Source organism: Pteropus alecto, unplaced genomic scaffold (genome assembly GCF_000325575.1).
Source record: "Pteropus alecto unplaced genomic scaffold, ASM32557v1 scaffold39, whole genome shotgun sequence".
In the NCBI taxonomy this organism is placed as follows: domain Eukaryota; kingdom Metazoa; phylum Chordata; class Mammalia; order Chiroptera; family Pteropodidae; genus Pteropus; species Pteropus alecto.
In genome coordinates this window covers 10,605,779-10,626,949 of record NW_006443568.1, presented here as the reverse complement: position 1 = coordinate 10,626,949, position 21,171 = coordinate 10,605,779, and the positions used below count along the sequence as shown (strand labels likewise).

General features: G+C 42.7%; 2 protein-coding genes across 5 annotated transcripts in view; one reads left to right on the top strand and one right to left on the bottom strand.

Moving 5' to 3' along the window:
- The window catches only part of STPG1 (sperm tail PG-rich repeat containing 1), a 34,565-nt gene extending 34,379 nt beyond the window's left edge, over window positions 1-186 (bottom strand). Inside the window, exon 1 of the mRNA XM_025041457.1 lies at window positions 7-186. Coding sequence (XP_024897225.1) covers window positions 7-79 — 73 coding nt within the window. The 5' untranslated portion in view covers window positions 80-186. The remainder of the gene's footprint in view (window positions 1-6) is intronic.
- Window positions 187-4,214: 4,028 nt separating this feature from the next.
- Window positions 4,215-21,171, top strand: part of NIPAL3 (NIPA like domain containing 3) — a 41,930-nt gene continuing 24,973 nt past the window's right edge. The window contains exons 1-4 of one of the 4 annotated variants that reach the window (XM_025041452.1): window positions 4,217-4,352; window positions 4,648-4,861; window positions 7,568-7,765; window positions 19,064-19,132. In XM_025041452.1, the coding sequence (XP_024897220.1) occupies window positions 7,673-7,765; window positions 19,064-19,132 (162 nt within the window). In that variant the 5' untranslated portion in view covers window positions 4,217-4,352; window positions 4,648-4,861; window positions 7,568-7,672. Of the gene's footprint in view, window positions 4,353-4,647; window positions 4,862-7,435; window positions 7,766-19,063; window positions 19,133-21,171 lie in introns of all 4 variants that reach the window. The other 3 variants (XM_006924424.3, XM_015598779.2, XM_015598780.2) reach the window with 3 other exon arrangements.

Sequence of the window (21,171 nt, the reverse complement as noted above, 5' to 3'; positions counted from 1 at the left end):
CTAGACCTTTCTGTATTTTGTCAGCATTTCTGGAATGTTTTCTGCCAGGCTGTTGGTTGTTTTGTGCAAGGTTGTCCATCTTAGCGAAGTTCTGTGATATGTTCCATTTGTTTTGTGAAAAATTCTACTACATGTTCTTCTCAGCACCTGAAACAGCAAAATACAGTATTTGTAGGGATCATTCTACATTCTTGTTAATTATATTGATCGGATTATGTTCTGTCTGCAGGGTAGACCAAGAAAGTCTGTGGGTAGAGGCTAAGATTAACCAGGGTCTGTGACTACAAGTCACAGCTCATGACCCTTGCTGCCTGTAGTAGAAACTCCATAAGTATTCACCATTGATGTTGCTTACAGAGCAACCAAAGTCTTGAAGTTTATAAATTTATCTTTGAGATAATTTACATATAAGATAATTCAGTATTTCTATGTGTACAATTCTAAATTTTGGCAAATGTGCGCAATTGTGTTAAATACCACCACAATTAAGATATACATATATTCATCACCCCAATAAATTTGCTGTTTCTTTGCAGTCAATACCCTCCCAACCCTGGCACCTGGCAAACACTGCTCTGCTTTCTGACACAATAGTTACCTTTTCTCGAATGTCATATGTATGTAATCATATGGTATATACTCTTTTATGTCTCTCTTATTTCACTTAGCACAGTGCCTGTGAGGTTGTTTTGTGTATCAGCAGTTTGTTCCAATTGCTACACATCCTCACCAACACCTGTCTGGTCTTACCAATTTTAGGCATTCTAGTGGTTGTTTAACGGTATCTCTTTGTCACTTTAATTTGTATATTTTCATGGGCTTATTTGCCATTTGCTTACCTTCTTTGGTGAAGTGTCTGTTCCAATTTCCTGCCCATTTTTTTTTTTTAACAATTGGGTTATTTTATTATTGAGTTGTAAAAGTTCTTAACATATTCTAGATACAAGCACTTTATCATATGTATGTTTTAGAAATACTCACTTCCAGTCTGAGGCTTGCCTTTTCATTTTCTTTATATTCGAGACTGTCTTGAATTTTCATAGAATGCTGGGGTTCCCAGAACTCAGTTTGAGAATTCCTGAGGCAGCTCACAGTTGTATACTTATAATTGCTATAAAGTCCCTACCTGTGTCAAAGCTGAATCATCTTCATTCTCTCCTTCTCTCTTTCTCCCTCTCTCTCTCTCTCTCTCTCTCTCTCTCTCTCTCTCTCTCTCTCTCTCTCTCATTCCACTCATTCTAATTCTAACTCTTAGAATAGCTTTGAATGAGTCTCATGCCTTTCACATTGGTGATTTTCAAAATTCAGATAATAGCCTGTCGGTTTTTTTTTCAGTTTTTGTTCATGTGACTGTTTTTGCTGGATGGTAATATAAAACACATTTCTTATCATGGGTCGCAGTTAAAAAGTTTTAAAACTATACTGTTCTATCTGACTATTCTTCAAGTATCTGAACACAGCTGTCATATCCTGCCACCTAAAGATGAATCCTCTTCTCTACAAGAGACCTCTTCAGCGTCTGCAATAACTCCTTGTAGCATAGGGATTGCTCCCCTCATTGTACTGGCATCATCCTCTGGCCCTGTCACTAAATTCAGCTGGGTCTCTGCTCAAAGCTTCGTAGGGATGACTTCCTTGACCACTCTCAAGAAGTACCACCCATCTTTCTCTAGCCCCTGACTTGTCTTATTTTTCTCAAAGCATTTTTCATCACCCAACGTTTTATTTTATGTGTATTATTTTCTTTATGATCTTCCTTAATACAATGTTCATCACCGAATCCCCAGTCTGTTTCCTGGCACATAGTAATAGTTGCTCAATAAATATTTGTGGAATGAATGAATACACATTTTCGACACATTTTAGCGGTAATATACATAGATGTACTCTTTCCTTCAGGAGCTACATTCTATAAAGATTTAACTCCCATGATTACAACTATAGGCATGTTTTCATTCTACCATCTCTATAATTAAATAAAACCTTTATTATTTATGTTATAGTATTATTACATATTTTATGCATTTATACATGTATGTTACTGTACAGGGTATATCAATATATACTAAATCATATATACTCTTACTTTATGGGATTTGCATGAGTAGTTTTGACTATATGAGATTTTTATCGATTCAGTGATAATACTACGGTGCATCTTGGAAGTAATTTACATTTTCAAAGCACTCTTAGGTAAATAATCCATTTGATATTTTTCATAAGCTGAGAAAACGTGTCAGAGAGCCGGAAGAAATTCTAACATCCTGCTAACGACCCCTCGATTCTAATCTCACCCCATTCATTTTATGGATGGCCAAACCGGGGCCCGGAGAAGGAAAGACATTTGCAGAGGACCACCTAAGGACCTGGAGTGGACCTGGGATTAGAGTTCAGCTCTTTGTCATGCACCCACTGCGTGACACTGCAGCCCCCAAACGACTGCATACAAGCAGAGGCTGAGGCAGGGGAGTCAGATGCCCACGTCTCTAACAGAAGCTCCGTGGGAAAGCATGCCATGATCATCATCATCATCATCATCATTTTCCAGGTGGGAACTCTGAGGACATAACTCCAGAGAGGGGCACCTCCAACGGTAGCTTCTTCCAGCCTTCAGGGCACCATCTAGTAGGCACCGAAATTTCGCAAGCACCAAGCAAGCTGGCGTCTCAGTGGGTATCCCATGGAGTTTACCATGTCCTCCTCCCCACGCCCCCGAGACCCATGCCCAGACAGGGACTGCGTCCTACCTCATTGGGTCCCCCTGGGCTGAATCTGGCCCGCCCAGCTAGCTTCCCCGTCGCTATGGCAACCACAAGCCTAACATTCCAGAGTCTCCCTTCAGTCCGCCTCCTGAGTAACTCTAGCCAATGGTGTCCTCTGTTTCTTTAGCATGGAAAAAAAAAAATCGTTGGCCAATCGTTAGGGGCGTTTCAAAAACAGCAGGAAAGCTGCCAGAATTTTAGGGTTCAAGTTAACTGTGTAAGGACCTGTGGGGAAACTTAACAGAGGCTTATCTAGGTGACCCGGCAAAAATCTTGTGATAGACCAAAGGCCTTAGAATTTTGCTCACCGAGAAATCTTACTGCAAGGAATAAACCTATGAGAACTAACAATCATCCAAGCCCTGTTTACAATAGCAAAAGAAAAGAAAAAAAGATTGATAGGGACAACTATACAAAGGCAGCCATGTAATGTTCCACGAATCCCTCTTTACACGCTTCAGAGCGGTCACAGTCACCTTGTCACTTCCCTGCTTAGAGTCTTCCTACGGCTCCTCTTTTAAACTTAAGATGAAATCAAAACATCTTAATATAAACTGTCCCTGGCCCGTCCCTCTGATGGCAGCTCCTACCACCCACGTTCCAGAAAATTCTCGCACCAGCCGCTCTGTCCTTTGGGTAGTTCCTACAATATACATCCTCGATCTGCTATTAGGTGTTCCCTCTGAGCTCTCTCTCCTTCAGGATCTGAACCGTAACTGGCTCTTTGTCATCATTGAGGTCTCTGCCCAAATGTCATTTCTTCATCTATAAAATGGGATGAGCTCAGTGTCTCACTCAAAAGGTGGTTGTGAGGATCTGAATGATGTGTGGAAGTGAAAATGTGTAAGCTCCATGTTTGTGTTGATCATTACAGTTGTACATTACGGAAACATCAGCGATAGGCTCATTGGAAGACCTTGAGTGTTTCAGAGCCGCGGATGTGCTGGCAGGGTTGGTATACGGAGCAGCCAACAGGTGTTACGGAAGGGCAGGCAAAGATATGAATATAGCCCCGAGACTGTGGGAACTGGATCTTGAAGGATGTGTACGATTTGAATACGCGGTGAGAGCATGGAGTGGGGAAACAGCAGGAGAAAAATCCGGAAGGTAGCTCTGAGGATAAGGAGGGAGGACACCTGACAGTCTGCCCAAGTGCCGGGCAGGTGGAGGTGAGCAGTCACCTGAGCTCTCCAGAACAGCAGCAGGAGAGGAGCAGGGTGTTTTTAAACGTCCTTCTTGTGGCCGCTAGAGGGGACCCCCTCCAAGTGAGCGCAAAACACCTGCGAGCCTCAGCCTTCTCAAGTCTCTACTCCTTACGCTTCAAGCAAGCTTTGCGGCGCAGCCAAATTCCGAGGATGTCCCGCCCACCAAGCCCCCCGCAGCCACTCACCTGCGCGAAGTGCCCGCCGGCTTCTGACTGGCAGGCGCCCAGGCAAATCAAATCACGGCCTTTGAAAGCAAAACACTGCAGGACCGAGGCAGCACTGAGTTGGGGAAGGAATTCTGGAGGCTGTGCCTCCGGGTTGCCTGAGGAGTCCAAGTCATTTCTCAGAAACCTCTGATAGGTGGGCCTTAGAGCAAACGCCGCCGGTGAGTAGTGATTAAGACTGAGGGAGGGGGGACTTGAATTCAGCCTTCGTTTCGGGAAAAGCGAATGCATTTGTAATCATCTAACGTCTCCTAGTATAAATACCCTTCCTTCTTGCTGTCACCAGCCTTGTCAATTTGGGTCTCGCTGCCTCAGAATGTTTCTTCCATTTTTGCATCGAGGGTGAGAGGACCGAGGGCATGGTTTTGCCTTAATAAATGCGATGCCAGCCTTTACCAAATCAGGAAGTAAAATGGAGTAACTTTGCCAAAATTATTCCTCTGCACGCCGGCTCAGACTTCCTGGCAATAGCAGATGGTGGAGTTAGCTGGAGAAATCAGAGGAAGCATTCTTGACCCACACTGCCTGCTGGAAGTTGTAGTTTCCAGCTCACTGGGAGGAGACTGAAGAGTGTAACCCTTTAGTGAGCCAAAACCCAGGAAAGGAAAAGCGCTTGGCATCTAACTGGCACTCACCAGGTAGAAGCTGAATCGTCAGGTGGTGGGAAAAGGTACGTTTTATCTATTTTTTCAGATAGAGCCAAATTCTAACACAGACCCTACTCTTAGCAACCATGAGCTATGGTTCTATCATCTGTAAAACCTGCTCTGTGGGTTGGTGAAATAATTCTTTGAGATAAGAGGGACTGGGTGGAGTGGAAGCAATCACCTAGTGAATTATCTTTCCTTTCTGGAGGACTCTGGGCTCACAGGTGGCTGTGCCCACCTCAAAATTAAGGGGTGGCTGGCAATGCAGAGTTGGTTACTTGCCTCTTGGGTGTATGTTAGTCCTGGGAAAGTACTTGGAAGTCAGGGAAACAGAATCACTAGGCAAAGAATGTGTGCCTTATAAGGGAGGACAACCTCAAAGTGTTTCTCTGAGGCTCTTAGTCCAAACTCCTACCCAGCTAAGGAAGAGCCTTCCTTTTGTGTAGGCAAAGCCTCAGAGGCCTGAGGGTTCCTGAGGGGAAAGCTGCTTTTTAAGAGTCAAGTAAATGATAGCAACATCCACCACCGTCACAAACAAAAGGGAAAACAAATCCACCTGGGCAAAACAGCTGGTCTAAAGGAGGTTAGCAGGCCTGGATTCCCATCTTCCCCTTGGCCTGTCCCCAAGGCCTATTTGCTTTCTCTGGTATCCTGTGGGTGGGGCGGGGAATATCTCTTGTATCTCTGTAGTTGTGGTTGATTAGGCCTGAGTAAGCCATTCATTCTTGACTATGAAGTGGCGATGGGGCAGACAGGCCGGCCTTTAGCCAGTCGATATATATGGAGGTCAGTATGCCAGGTTCAGGGCTAGATCTGGGGAGGGAGCAACTGAATAGGAGATGCAGCAAACATCTTCCCAGAGTTTGTGCTCCAGTACCTCTTCGGCTCCAGGTTGAAAGTCTCCCAGCCTCTCACAGAGACAGAGAGAGCCCTGGGCCACTCTTCCTTCCTAAGCCTATTGTATTAAAGATGTTAAAATAGGGATAGATAAATTTAACAAAATAATGGTTTTCAAACACGACTGAAAGTGATGAAATAATTATGCTTTTCAGAAGATTACATATATTTGTAGGGCTTTACAGTTAAAGAGGTCTGGTTATGAAATATGAGTTATAAAGTTGTCTGATGACTGTGTCTCATGTGTATATACACTGAAGTGTAACCTTACCTGGAGGCAGCAGAAATTATTTAATTTTGAGGCCCTTTGACAAAGTGAGACGTAAGCCAAATGGTCTTCATGGCTGCCCCTGTGCTACCCTGTGTCTGGTGTCTCCTAGATGCTGGACACAGTGTTACCCCTATGACATATGATTGTGCGATTCACACCAGGAACCAACATTCCTGGGTGCAGGACTAGATAACAGAAGAAACTGGAAGCTACAGGAAAGACAGGAGGAAGCTTTCTGAAGCCTTGAAGCACGGCAGAGACTGTGTTTGGCACATAATAAACCCTCAATAAATATTTGTCACATGAATGTATGAGATAAAGAAAGGAATATTCATGGTAAATTAAATAATTAAATCGATAAGAATAAAATTAATACTAATAGCAGCTGACACTCATTGACCATTCACTGTGCATGCATTTTACATGCGTGATTTCAGCAAATTCTCACCACAACCCTGTGGGGTAGGAATGTTATTATCCATATTCTACAGCAGAGGAAAGTGGCTGAAAAGTTAAAGGAGTTGCCCAGGGTGAAACCAGTAACACGTGACAAATCAAAAGCAATTTTAAATATTTTTATATTAAAACAAACATAGACATTGCAGTAGAATCCAAATTTATATTTTTTTTTGTTGGTGGTGGTGGTTTTTGTTTTGTTTTGTTTTGTTTTAATATAAGAAGAAACCCTTAGCATTTGTGGTAGGGCGGTTAGGATAGGCCACGCTTCCCAGAACATGAGGGGCGTGCTTTCTCGTCTCTATTTGGTAGAAAGTTTGAGACCCACTGAAAATATCAGTCCAATGAAGTTAACAGAATTGCCATCGTTGTTTGTTTTACTTGAAGCCATATTATTACCCCGCTTTACAGATGAGGCAACTGAGTGTCCCAAAGGCGAAGTGATCTGGTCACACAGGTCCTCTGGGACCTCCCAGGCCAGTGTTACCTTGCTGACCCTCAGTGGCTGCCTAGTTTTTCCATCTTCCATGAAGATAACTTATCTTCTCATTCTTTCTTTTCTAAGTTGGAACCCAGCTGGTTCCCTTTTCATGGCAGTGAGATTTTGGGGTTTTTTTGCGGTGGCGGGGGGGCCTGGAGCAGTAGACATTAGTGGTATTTTACAATGCAGAGGAGCCTATGGAAAAATTAGGACTTCAATTAGGATATGATAGGAAGGAAGCAGACAAGAGCAGGAAAGGGGATTTTTAAGGGCCAAGGAAGGAGGTTTTGAGGTAGATGAGTCAAATCTTTATTAAGGAGACCAAAGGCATGATATATCATTTTTTTAATGGCCTTATTTCTCATAGCCATTTGTGTTTTGTCCTAATGGTATTTTCTTCTCAGGTAACAAAGCTGGGCTCAATGTTTCACTGTACATGCATATTTAATGTTCTTCTCCACACTCTCCCCCCTCCCCCTCACCCCACCCCAGAGCACCATAAGAATCAGGAAAAGCATTCCTGGCTGGCTGCTTGGGAGAGACATAGAAACTGGCACTTTTCTCAGTAAAGGTGAAGAAAAAGCTGTAAATCAGCCAGAAGAGACTCGAAGTACTTTTTTTCAGCATCCGTCAGCGATGGCCAGAGGAAGGAGGTGAACACCACAAGGGAAGATGGCTTCCAGCTTCACCCCGCTTAGCAGCAGCTCCTGCTTCTGAGCCAGGCCCGCCATGGACGGGGCCCACAGCGCAGCCCTGCAGCTACAGCAGCTCCCGCCCACGAGCAGCGCCGAGTCCGTGAGCGAGGCTTCCTTCTCCTACAAGGCAAGAGCTTTTTTTGGTTTTGGAATTTTGTATTTTTCTAACAAGAAAGTAACATGGTATAGCATCAGTTAACAGATAAGTCCAGGGACCGTATGCCTATCACTGGCAGAAACAAGCAGCCCCTCCACACATACAGGAGAAGGTATAATCAAAAGACGTGTTCATTCAAATACATAAAAGTATGAAGGCAGAGAAATATTTTTAAAGAAATGCCATCCCACTTAGACGATTTGATTTTTTTTTTTTTTAAATCACCTACTCTATTACTTGTAAACAACCTTAGTTCATATTTCAGTATATTTCCTTCTTGTCTTCTTGTGGCATTACAAAAGGGAATCAGATTTTACAGAAAGTTTTGTATCGTGGTTATTTCACTTAACCTTCTTTATGGAATATCACTCCATGTCATGGAGTCGTGATTGGAAGCATGCTTTTTGAATGATTGCCCAAATTATCTGCCCCAAAATAATTTGACCTTCTGTATCAAAATTTGCTGGACAGTTCCTCTATTGTTGGATGTTCAGGTTGTTTCTAACCTGGGATGACTGTAAACAGGGCTGCAGCGATCCCTGATTGTGTGCTCCTTTGCTGTGCTAAGAATGGACTAGGCCCGTGAGAGGCCGTCTGTCTCTGGTCAGCGAGGCCACAAGTGCCAGAACATCAGGAATACAGAAAATAAGAAAATATTAATACAATTGGCCCTTAATGAATGGATGCCAAATAGACGAATGCAGACTCCTAGAAAACACAGAACATTCTCCCTGATGAAATTTCTAATAAGTTTCCATTTTAACCACAAATTAATTACTTATGATAGAAATATCTTTGTGCCAGAGCAAAGACAAATAAGTCACAGTGATTCTACCAAAGAACAAAGGGTTATGAGCTAACCAAAGTGCCAGGTGGGAAAAAGGGAAGAAGACCTGGGTTCAAGTCCCTAGCCTGCTCCTTCCTCGCTAAGTGACCTTGGCCTTGTGGCTTAATCCATCAGAGCTTCTGTTATGGGTAGAATGGTGGTAGTAATACCATGAAAAAGTACCCAGCCCAGTGCTAGGCTTATAGGAGGTGCTTGACTCAGAAACACCTTGTGGTTACAAAGAGGAACATTAAGGTGCACAGAGCAGAGGAAGGCGTAGTTAATTCTGCCTGGTAGGTAGGGGAATGGATTTCTAAGGAGAAGTTGTCTCCTTCCTCCTTCATTTTGTTAAGGCTATTTTGGTTGCAAGGAATAAAATTCCATTTCAGAAAAGCTAAGGCAAAAGTGGAAATTATTATTATAAGTCTGCAGGGTAGATCATGGAACCCAAGGGCAGGAAGGCCAGTGGGGTTTGGAAGGTGCTAGAACTCTTACATCCACCTTCAGAAGAGGGAAGATCTGACTGGCCCAGCTTGGATCTGGTGTCTACATTGGTCCAGTCAGTGGTGGCTAAGGGGGTGGGGCCACCCAGCAAACATGGTTTCTGGGGTTCCATCGCTGTAGGCAGCTCTCAGAGAAGAGTGGTCATGTGGGCTCAGCAGGCTGCCCCCAAATCATCTCTTACCTTTGGGGCAAGGAAAACATTAAGAACCCCAAGTCCAACTTGATCAGTGGGATGAAGTTGGGAACAAGCAGTTTGCCTTGAGTTGCAGCCCTGCCCTTTGCCCTACCCAAGTGAATGGATTCTGGTTACTGGGGGAGGGTGGCCTGTGAAAGAGAGGCCAACAGGCTGGGCTGCCCAGAAGGCAGCATGGCAGAGGGTCCCCAACATGGAGAGCTTTGCCTCAGCCCAGAATAGTCAGGCCTCAATTTCTTCCAGTTAGCAAATAGGCATTTCACATGAGCACCTATATATATTCATGCCTTTGCTGGGTGGGATGAGAGCTCTATAGATAACTGAGATATTCCTTCCCTGAAGGAACTTACAGTCTACAAGGAAGGTGGGAGAAGCTATTTCCATGAGTACCTACCCTTCAGGACAGAATTCGGTGCAAAAATAGATACAGCAGGGTTTTAAGAGCATAGCCTTTAGAATCAAAGAGACCTGGCTTCCGATCCCAGCTCTATCACTTTCTATCATTATAACTTGGAGAGCCAAGTAGCTCTTCTGTAGGTCAGTTTTAAATTCATCCTATAGGGCGGTTATGAGGATGACCTGAATTTATAGAGGAAACTGAAGCTGCCTGCACCATCCCATTTCTGCCTTGGAAATCCTACCCATCCTTCCAGCTTCAGCTCAAGTGTCAGCTTTTCCATGAAGTCTTTGTCAGTCTTGTTGGCCAGAAACTATAGGTCCTTTATCTTTCCTTCCATAGCCAATTCACAATTACTATAATAATCATCATCATAATCATTGCCGCTAACATTTGTTGAGTGTTTACTGTATGACGGGGATTGTGCTAATCCTCACGAAAGCCCTGTAAGGCAAGTACTATTAAATCCCTATGAGGAAACTGGCACAGAGAGGCTAATTAACTTGCCCAAGGCCACACAGTCAATAGGTGTAGTAAACCCGGGATTCCCATGGAGTTTGTGCTCTGCCAAACTCCTTGGTTTTATCTACTACTCCCTGCTGCGTACATATGCGAGGCATTCTGAGAGGCCCCTTCTCTCCCTGACACTGGTTATTAAATGTTGAAATGGCAATTGTGGGGAAGGTCATGCCTCACCTGCTGGAGAAGGTAAGCATCAGGAGCTGGCCTGAAACCAGGTTACTGGTGTAGCACAGCCGGGTAAGCCAGATTGCTATGTCTCTTGTATTTAAATGTGAGTAACCCTCAGAGCAAGCCAGAATGCAGTTTATACTTAACCGTTAGCAGTTTTAAGCCCAAGGGATTGTGGGAGGCCAGTTTAAATAACAAGTGATGACTGGCCCTGTCACCGTGAGATTTAAATAAAGGCTCTTGTTAGCAGATGTAAAGCAGACCTTGAAACAGGAGAGCTGAGCTGAGGTTTCACTTGGATACCAACATCCAAGCAAAGTTTCCTGCCTCTGTGACCTTCGGCTGCTTTCTGGGAACAGTTCATTTTCTTTCAGAGTTGTAGCTGATAAAAGATCAGTTCTTGGATCAGACTATCAGAGCCAGAAGGATCCTTAGAGCTATTACTAATAGTAATGATAATAATAAAAATGAAAATTATAAAAATAATAATAGTAACAGCTAGAATTGTTTTGTATTAAGTGCCAGGTAACGTTTCAACATGTGCCTTATTTCATATAACATGACAGTCCTACAAGGGTTTACAATCAGCTCCATTTCTCAGGGGGGAAGCTGAAGTTCCAAGAGCTAAAGTGATTCCCCTGAAGTCACTCAGTAGTAATTTGCAGAAGCAGGACCCCCTTTCATTCTCAAAATATCCTGGTTTTGACTATATATGTCCTAAATCTAGGGTTCCTGATAGTTAGGAGGCCTCACTACTTTCTTACCTATAAATGTTAGGGACCAAAGTGTTGGGGAGACCTGTGTTGATTTATTTGCCTTCAAAATTAGGATGGTCCTCCTCCCCTCCGCCCCGCCCTGTCACCTCAATTGAAATCCGATTAGGTGCGTTGCCTCAGAAGAATCCTCTCGATCTGGCTTTGTGGTGAAGGAACTCAAGAATCCGAGGTATCGCGCGTGGGTGAAGATAGTGGCCCAAGGCCTCCCCTGGGACCTGCCCATCAGCGAGAACACCATTTGTTTCAGTCTGCATCTTCTCTTGAGACTGGACAAAGTCACTGATTCCGAGGTCAAATCCCTGTGTGTCGTAATGAGGACTTAACACTTTAAGTGAACGACTGTGAAAACCGCTAGGGTGGTTCCTCAGCAGAAAGAGGAGCGAGGTAGGTTGAGGAAATTCCAGCGGTGTCCAGGGTGTGACACTGACTGGGCACTACCCTTCTTTGCTCCCTGCCCGCAGACCTGGACACCCCCCTTTTATCCTTTCAAGCTCCGAGGTTTGGAGGAGGAACTTAATGTCAGGGGTCCTCCAGATCGTGGCCTCAACTCTGAATTGCCCTTTGCCAGACACTGGGGGGCGGCCAGTAGGTGTGTGTTCAAATTGTGTAACCCCCACACCCACCCCGCCAGAGGCAACTTCTTTGCTTGACTTTAAATGCTCATAAAATGGAATCAATCACTCCTTCACAAAGGGTTTGGGGCATAATGAGTGTTGGTGAAGCCCTTTGAAACTCTTGGATGAGAGAGCATTGGTTATGTTTTGCTAATAACTCCGTCTGTCTGTAGCCAGTTATTATGTGTGGAGATGAATATGCTTGTGGACATGGCTTTTGAAAGAAACCACAGCTGCCTGTGTCATTTGTGGGAAGGTAGCACTTAAAGATGGGGTGACTTTTTTCCTAATTTATTTTTATTTACTTCTTTTCCTAATTTATTTTGAATCCGTGGTCTGGAGTAGTTATTATCTCCAGGAGACTAGAATTCAGACCTCCAGCTTCAAATCCTCCCATTCTCACCTTGGGCAAGTTAATTCACTTCTTAGTTCATCGATAAACTCCTTCCGATGTATGTGCTAAAAATAGGAATCATAGTAGTACCCACTTCAGAGGGTTGTTTGTGGCCCAAAGGAGGTGATGCACAGAAAGGGCTTAGCGCCATGCCTAATATATAAATGCTCCATAAACATCAGCCTTTATTATAGTAACCTTTTACCATGTTCTTGCTGCTTAAATTGGCTTATCCCTGTGAGGCTTACAGTTTTCATTCCGGGGTTTCAGCCCTTCACTCCCCCCTCCCCCGGAAATAGTACCGACTTGTCTGTGCGGTTGCACAGTAGCGTGTTTCCCTTCATCTCTTCTCTTCCACTTGACGTTTTTGGTGGATTTCGTCAACATCTCATTAGAAGACAGCTGGGCCTCTCTGGGTAAAATACTACAAGGGCTACTGGTTGGTTATAGGTTGAAACTGCCACTTTCGTAGGTCAAAAATGGTTGAATATTGGCAATCTCATATAGTTCCCCCTAATACTAAGTGCTTTCTCCAGATTATCTCAGGAAGTCCTGCATCAGCCCTGAGAGAGAAGGCCACTGTCATCCCAACTAGCAGAGGAGAAAGGAACCTAGGCTTAAGGAAATCTTGCCAGGCCACCGACCCTTGGACTTGACGCTGTGTGACTCCCAGGGGTCCTCTGAACAGCCCTTGCTCAGCTCTCAGGTTTCTGCACAACTCCCAGAAGTCTTTTCTAGCTCTCCTTTACCACACCCCCACCACACCCCCTAAAGGTAATAAAGCAGCTTTGAGGCGCTGGAGCTAGAACCAGAGTCCTCTTGTCTCCTACCTTCCCTGAGGCAGTTCCTGTGGAGTAGCTTCTAGTTAACTCCTTTTAACAATTCCTCCTCATTTGCATAGGTAAACCAAGTTACTGGGCGGAGTGCCCACCTGTCCCCCAGGTACTTCCGGGGAGGTCGAAGTCTTTATATCCTTAAGAGCCACATTTAATGAAGGGCTCCTTTTGAGGTCCTCAAACTTGACCCTCTGAAGAAATGCGGTGTATTTCTTCACACGTTCTTTTAGTTGACATCTAAAATGTAAAACTTTCCATTGCAAACTTAAATATTTACAAAGTATCCAATTCCTGGCACATCTAAATATGGACATATATTTTAAAAACTCTTACGCACACTTAACCCATGGAATATAAAGACCGCTTGATACTGCCCATCAGCCTTCTGAAAGAGCTCTCAGAGCCTGGAAATTTTCCGTCATTCCTTTTTTCTCCTTGAATTTGTATTTCTCTTTTGTTTCCTCCACAGAATTGGGTCCCAAATTTGTGTCTATCTTTTACCACTTAAAAGTTTTATGGAAACCTATGGTACTTCTCTGCAAGAAAGGATGTAGGCTATGTAATCGAGTTTCATTTTTAAAAAGTTCCTTTGATATGAGGTTCCTAAGTCTTGATTCAATTTCAAAGGTTTTTAAAAATTGATACAGTTGAATAAAAGCAATTAATACAATATACACTTTTTCAATAATTATTAGGTAAAAAATAACGTTGTATTAGGAATGAATACCTGAATCAAAAGAATGGGACTGTTTTTCAATATTTAAGACAAACATAACTGATTGCTAGAATGAGAGTTTGGCATTAATTCTGATTGAAGCTTTGGGTTTTTATACCAGAAGTGCTGAAAACCTGTTCACATAGGCACCTGGACCTGAAGGAGTGGTGTCACTAATTTCTTTCAACTACTTCTAAGTATGTGCTAAAAATCACATAGTGTTAAACTATTTATATTGACTTATCTGCTAATAATATGAGTAAGGCCTCCTTCGTTCTTGCTCAAAGCAAAGTACTAGACTCACTTAATTTACAGCAGGATTTGCGTTGCTTTCACAATTTCTGCGAAGTTTTCCAAAAAGGCATTATCGATTATGTAACTTTTTTCACATAAGGCACATTGAGTAAACCTGGTAAATCCAGAAAGGGATGGGGAAATCGATCTTTTTAATTTTACTACATCTTTGTCTATACTGTATTGCAACACATATATTTTAATTATAGAGCATCATATAAATATTTACTACAAATATTTGTGCATATACCGTAATTTATAAATTTAGTTATAATTGCTTTATCATTTGAATATATTTTTTGTCAGAACAGAGCTGTAGACATAACCTAATTAACAAAGCTAGTCCTTATTGTACAAACGTTGGTCAAATCAGACTGATTTCAGAAAACCCTAACAAGGGCCAAAGTATCCCATTCTGATGTCATTTCTTAAGAGGAATATGTATGAGAGCGGGAAAGAAGTAATTCCTAGGATAGGTATTTATCACTAAAGAAACTTCTGTTTCTTTATTTCAAAATTCCCCTTGGTTTCTCAATGGTTTTACAACTTGGGTTATTGTATGAGAGTAAGAGTCTACATGAGTATAGGACAAGCCTTTCTTTGACAGAGTGGGAGAGAGCTACTATGAAAGGCGAGAAAGGGGAAATACAGGAAGCCAGCAAAGAGCATAGAAGGAAATGAGAATATGATGATTAAATAAGGGTTTCAGCAAACCCTTTATGGAAGAAAGACTCTGAGGCCCCCAACCTGAAGGATGTGGCCTTCTAGACCTTGCCACCCTGATTTCTCTTTTAGGAACAGTCCTAACGACGTCCCGCAGAGCCTCCCTATTATCTCCAAACCCAAATCCAAACCCTTTGAGATAGTGAAATTCCCTCCCAATATGGCCAGCCCACCTCTTAAGCCTACTTCCTGGACACTCTGGTTTTCCTCCACCTTCCCCGGTCCCCTGCCCCGACTATATAGAAGCCTTCATCAGTCCCCAAGCTCTCTCACACACATCCCCTTTCACCTCTCAGTGCCTTGGAGCCCAGTCCCCCCTGGGTCTTATACCTCCACATCGCCTTCTTTCCATTTCTCAAAGGCACCATGGTCATTCCCACTTTGGAAGCCTCCCATGGTCTGTAGAATGGCTTTCTTCACTCTACCCCACCACTCCTCAGAGACATCTTCCCTGACCCTCCTCAATCCTGGGTCTGCCCACACACTAGATTACGCCCCTGTGCTTCTCTTAGGTAGTTCTAATTGCAATGCAGTTAAATAATCAGTTGTCTAATATAGACTACATGAGGACAAGGACAGGTCATGGCACACTTATAGTAGTGCATGTGCATGGCACATCCTAGGCACGGAATCAATGAATAAATATCCGAAACGCCTCCCTCCTCTCTATTTCCATTGTTCTTATACCCATCTCAAATATATTGTAATATTTTAAGTATCTGTATTCTGTACTAGCCTGGGAACCAAGCATTGGATCAAGAACCAACTCCCCAGCTCCTGATAATAGATGCTGTTTATTGAATACCTGTCCTGAGTCAGGCACTGTTCTAGACTTTATATATTACGTAGTTTGACATGGTAGTTTAGAGCAGGGGCTGTGTTCCAGTCCTGTCTCAGCCACTTACCATCTACCTCTTATCCTCTGTGCCTCAGTCTCCTCACTGTAAAGTTAGATAATAATAGTGCCTATCTTGTAAGTTTGCTTGTCGTTAGGATTAATGTGTATAAAATACTTAGAATAGTAATGGGCACATAGTAAGTGTTCAGTAAATGTTTGTCATTATCATTGTCATCATTATTTCTAATCTTTACAAGCCTGGTCTGTCAGTTTCCAAAAGCTGAGCTCTCTCAAGTAGACCTGACCACCTCCCACTAGCACAGGCCTAGCACATAGAAGGTTCTCGTGATTATTGAACCGATTATTGGCTGATGGATGTTTTTAACTCTGATAGCTAATATTTACTGATGTCTCTGAGAAGTCCTGTGGTAAAGAAATCTGTTTCCATGAGCCCGAGAACTGTGTTTCATTATTTCCATGAGATGATCTTATTTTATTCTTGCATCCACCTTGAAAGTAAGTACTCTTAATAACTCCATTTGATAGTTGAGAAAAGAGTTGCTCAGAGATATACTGAAGTCATGCTGTCATGGATTACGGAGGTTGGATTTAAGCTAAGGTCTACCTGACTCCAGAGCCTGACCTCTGAATAACCACCCTCCCACCCACTTATTGTGCTGGAGCAGTTCCTTAGGAGACATGGTGTCCTTCCAAAGTTAACAAGAAATTTTGTCCGCTGCAAGTTGCCTTCTGAAGTCCTCTTCCATCCGCAAATATTGGTTGAGTGTGTTGGATGCCATGTGGGAGTTGGAACAGGAAGCCGGACATATTAAAAGAACTCAGGCTGGAAGTCCAAGAGCCTGGATATTAGTTACAGCTCTTCTACAGCCTTTGCCATATGACATTGAGCCAAGTAGTTCAGACCTTGTGCCAGAATGAGTTCCTCCTTTGAAATTCTACCACTTTAGTAGCACTTCTCTCTAATGACATGTATCACACTCTTCCTTTATTGCCATTTACCTGTGCTCAGATCAAGCCATTTATTTAGGAAACATCAATATAATATCTTCTCTTGATCATCAAAGACAAGAGAGAGATGGAGAACCCAACTGAATATCATTTTTAAATGAAAGGAATGCAGAATTCTGCCCACTCATATCAGGTGACTGCATTTTAAAAGAAATTTGCAACAATAATAACATACAGGGAAGGAAGAAAGATGGAGGAACAAAATTTTGTATACTACTAAAATTAAATTGGTATTAATCCAAACTAGATTGTTATACATTGAGATGGTAATTGTGATCCTATAGCACAATCACTAAGACAATAACTCAAAAATATATAGTAAAAGACATGACAAGGGAATCAAAAGCTTACACTAGAATATACATTTAACATAAAAGAAGGCAGTAACGGAGAAACTGGGGAACAAAAAGAGACATGAGACATAGAAAACATAGCAAAATGGTAGAAATCCTTCCAATTAGAAATTAAATTAAATGGAAATGGATTAAACGCTCCAATTAAAAAGGAGAGATTAGCAGAGTAGATTTTTTAAAAAAACATCACGCCCATATATGTTATTTACAAGAGACTCAAAGACAAAAATAGGTTGAAAGTAAAACAGTGGGAAAAGATATTCCATGCAAATAGTAACCAAAAGAGACCTGGAGCGGCTATGCTAACATCAGACAAAATAGACTTTAAGACAAATGTTACAAGAGACAAAGAAGGACTTTATATAATGATAAAAGAGTCCATCAAAAGATAAAACAGTTATAAGATGTATGCACCTAACAGAGCCTCAAAATACATGAAACAAAAATTGATGGAATAGAAAGAAGTAGTTCATCAGTAATAGTTAGAGACTTCAATACCCTACTTTCAACAATGGATTGAACAACCAGCAGAAGATCACAAGGAAATAGAAGGCTTGAACAACACAATAATCCAACTGGACCTAACAGACATCTATGGAACATCCCACCCATGGTTCTGTCGAAAATACTATTGTTCTCAAGCACATGTGGAACATTCTCTAGGATAGAGCATGTATTAGGCTACAACACGAATGTCAATAAATTTAAAAGATTGAAATCATACAAAATATGTCCACTTGTCACAATAGAATGAAATGAGAAATCAATAACGAAAAGAAATTCACAAATATGTGGAAATTAAACAACAAGCTCCTAAATAGTCAATGGGTCTATGAAGATATCACAAGGGAAATGAGAAAATACCTGAGACAAGCTCATCCTCAAGTTCATGTAGAAATGCAAGGCAGCCAAGTAGCCAAAACAATCTTGGAAAAAAGAGAACAAAGTTGGAGGATTTCAACTTCTTGATTTCAAAAATTACTACAGAGCTACAGTAATCAAAACAATGTGGTACAGATAAGGATAGACATATAAATCAGTAGAGTCCAGATATAAACCTATACATCTATAATTGACCTATACATCTAAATCAATTGATTTTTGACAAGGTTGCCAAAACCGCTCAATGGGGAATGGAATAGTCTTTTCGACAAAAGATGCAAGGACAACTGGATATCTACATGTAAAAGAATGAAGTTGGTTTCTTTCCTCACCTCATGTACAAAAATTAATTGACATTTATTAGAAATGATGAATTAAATGTGCCTTATGGGAATATGTTTATAATATCTTAAGTTAAAAAAAAATACAGGTTATAGAACAGATTCTAATCTTATTTTTAGAAAATAAATTAACATGGCCAGTTATATCTAAATTTATGGACAGAAAAAGTGTTTACAAGAACAAGAACCAGAATGATTACAGTGATTATCTCCGGGTTTTAGAATTATAGACAGCTTTTCTATATTGTTGTTATTCTTTTTATTTAACTATATTTCCTAATTATTCTACAATGAATATATGTTTGGTAATCATTTTTTAAAGTTAAAAACAATGCCATGCCAAGAATCTGAACCTTATCCTTAAGATAATGGAGATTAAATTTTTATAAATTAAATAATTTAAAATGCCCTAAGCAACTTAGCCAGATAAAAGAGTCTCACTGTGACCCCTCTGGGAACGTGGGAACATGAAGATTCCATTGATAAAATGGCAAATAGCATCCCTGCCTGTGTTTCTCTTGTAAATTCTGATTTCTGAATGTTGCTTTCTTGCTCCAGACCATGGCGAGTCAGTACATTGAGGAGAATAGCAGAGTAGGCCTTATCAGGTCATTGTGACCTGTAGACAAAAGACGATGCTTTCTGGAAGTGTCTCATTTGGGGCAGTGTTTTGTGTATCATCAGCAAGGCAGTCAGAGTAACCTTAGGTAGTAAAATTCCAGTAGAGGGTCTGGGGTATGGCTTTGTGATGGATGTGTTTCTGGTTTTGTTTTGGGACAGCAAACAGTTGGGTTTCAAATATTTCTGGGGAACCCCTTAGCTTAGACCCAGCTCATATCTGCCCCTGTGAACTTTCCTTCCAGGAAAACTTGATCGGCGCTCTCTTGGCCATATTCGGGCACCTTGTAGTCAGCATTGCACTTAACCTCCAGGTAAGTTTCAGTCACCAGCACTGTCTAGGGCAGAGATGGAGCCGATAAGCCAGGGAGGGAGTCTGCTGTCGGCCCAGCTGCCTCCTCTCTGTGGGACTTTGCCCACTCTGTCCCTGGGTCGGGCTTAGGACAATACCTTGTGGATTATTCCAGAATCTCTCTTGATTCTTTGCCCCCTTGTTTCCCCCCATCACCCCTCAGCTCTGATGACAGCCCTCTCCATTACTTATAAGTCTCTGGCTGCCCCCCCAGATCCCCTTGGCCCATTTGGTTCTAAGGTGAGTTCATAGGGTTTCTCAGAGGGTCCCCAGTGGGACCGAGCCCCAAATTCCCAAGGCACTAACTCACCCGTTAATACACTCCCCATTGGTTCTTCTCCCTTCCCGGCCTCACTTTCCCACTCCCTTACTCGTGCTTCCTGGAATCACCTCCCAAATCAACTCTTTGCTCCTAAGGCCTTGTCTCAGGGACTGCTTCTGGGAAACCCAGACTAAGACTTGACACCTGCGAACAGAATCATCCCATAGCACAGTGGCCACCTTCTCTGTCCCAGTGGCACCCAGCTTCTAGCTGCAATGAACTGTTCCCTGGAGCAGGCACATAAATGCGCATGTGTACCTGGTACATCTCAGCTCCCAGGCGCACACATGTGGGTGTGTTTCTGAGGCTGCATGGTCTCTTAGCTACTTGTCTGGCTCATGCTCTTCCTTCTACAGAGCAGCATCTCTGCATCTGTATCTGCTGCTCTGTAGCTCCCACCATGATCTTCCCCGAAAGGCAGCCTTGGCCCTCTCAGTCAGCATGAGTTCCTAGCTTTCCTCAGTCACTGCCTCAGTTTTTATGTCCCAAGTTCACGAATTCCCCAAAAATATTCGCCCTACTGGGCCAAGTATCTACCACCCAAAGGAGGGCAGCAGCACTGCCGGCACGTCTATAGAAGGGAATATAGTCGAGTGAGTACCCCGACTCGGGCATTGCTGTTAGAGGGCAAAGGTCAACCTGAGGCCATGCTTTAAAGTGGGGTCCTTAGATCATGGCTCCCACCCAGACTGCACACTGCCTGTGACATGCATTAAAAATGCATATTTTCAGGCCTCCCACCTACCCTCTGAGGATGAGGCCTAGGCATGTATATTTTTTCAAAGCTTCCCAGGGAATTTTTAAGGCTTCCCAGCCAGTTTGAGAACTACGCTCTGAGAATGATTATCTAGTATTTAGATCGCTACTGCTTTACTCTTCTCTGAGTACGGACCCCAAAAACACCTGACGAATCTTTAAAGCACAGTGATGTAGAATGTTGGAGGCTAAACCGTTGTGAGAGTTGCTTCCATTCTGTAAGCGTCTGTTGAGAAACGGTGCTCCGAGGTCAAACTTTCGGCTGACATACGGATATTTGGACTGGGGTGCAGTACTGTCCTAAGAAGGGACTTGAGAACTGTAGATTGCTTCGGAATCTTGGAATTCTCAAACACGGAGAAAGTGTGAACTTACCTGGACACCTGGCACTCTCACTGTGAAATTTCGTACGAAGCGGGTTCTGGCCGTAAGTTGTTGGTGGAGAGCGGACATGCTAAAAAGACAGTCTGAGAGTGCGGCCATTACCAGTGTGGCATGGTGCATCATTTCTTCAGTTCTCTTTATGCCATCAAGCACATAGAAATGCTATAGAGTAGAGCACATGCAAAGAAAACCCATTTTGGAATGCACGATTCCTTTCATCCAGAAGACCACTCCGTGATTTGGTGCAAGCATTGCTGTATGCTGTGAGTGAGTCGGCACCTTAACAATGCACGAAAAGGAAGTGCACCTCTTGCCTGTCATTGCAGTAGTACAGATTTGATCTCAGGTACATCTCGGCCCTGTTGTTTTGGACGAGAGTCATGCTCAAGCCCAGAGAGACAGAACGGCAAATAGGTTTTTTTTGTCGTGTCCCTTGTTCGTTCCCAAAGAGCTAGTGGGAAGGTCCTGAAATCCATGGTCTTGCGTTTGCTATCAGCTTAGAATGCACAAAAAGCAAATAATACAGTGGAAGTACGCCT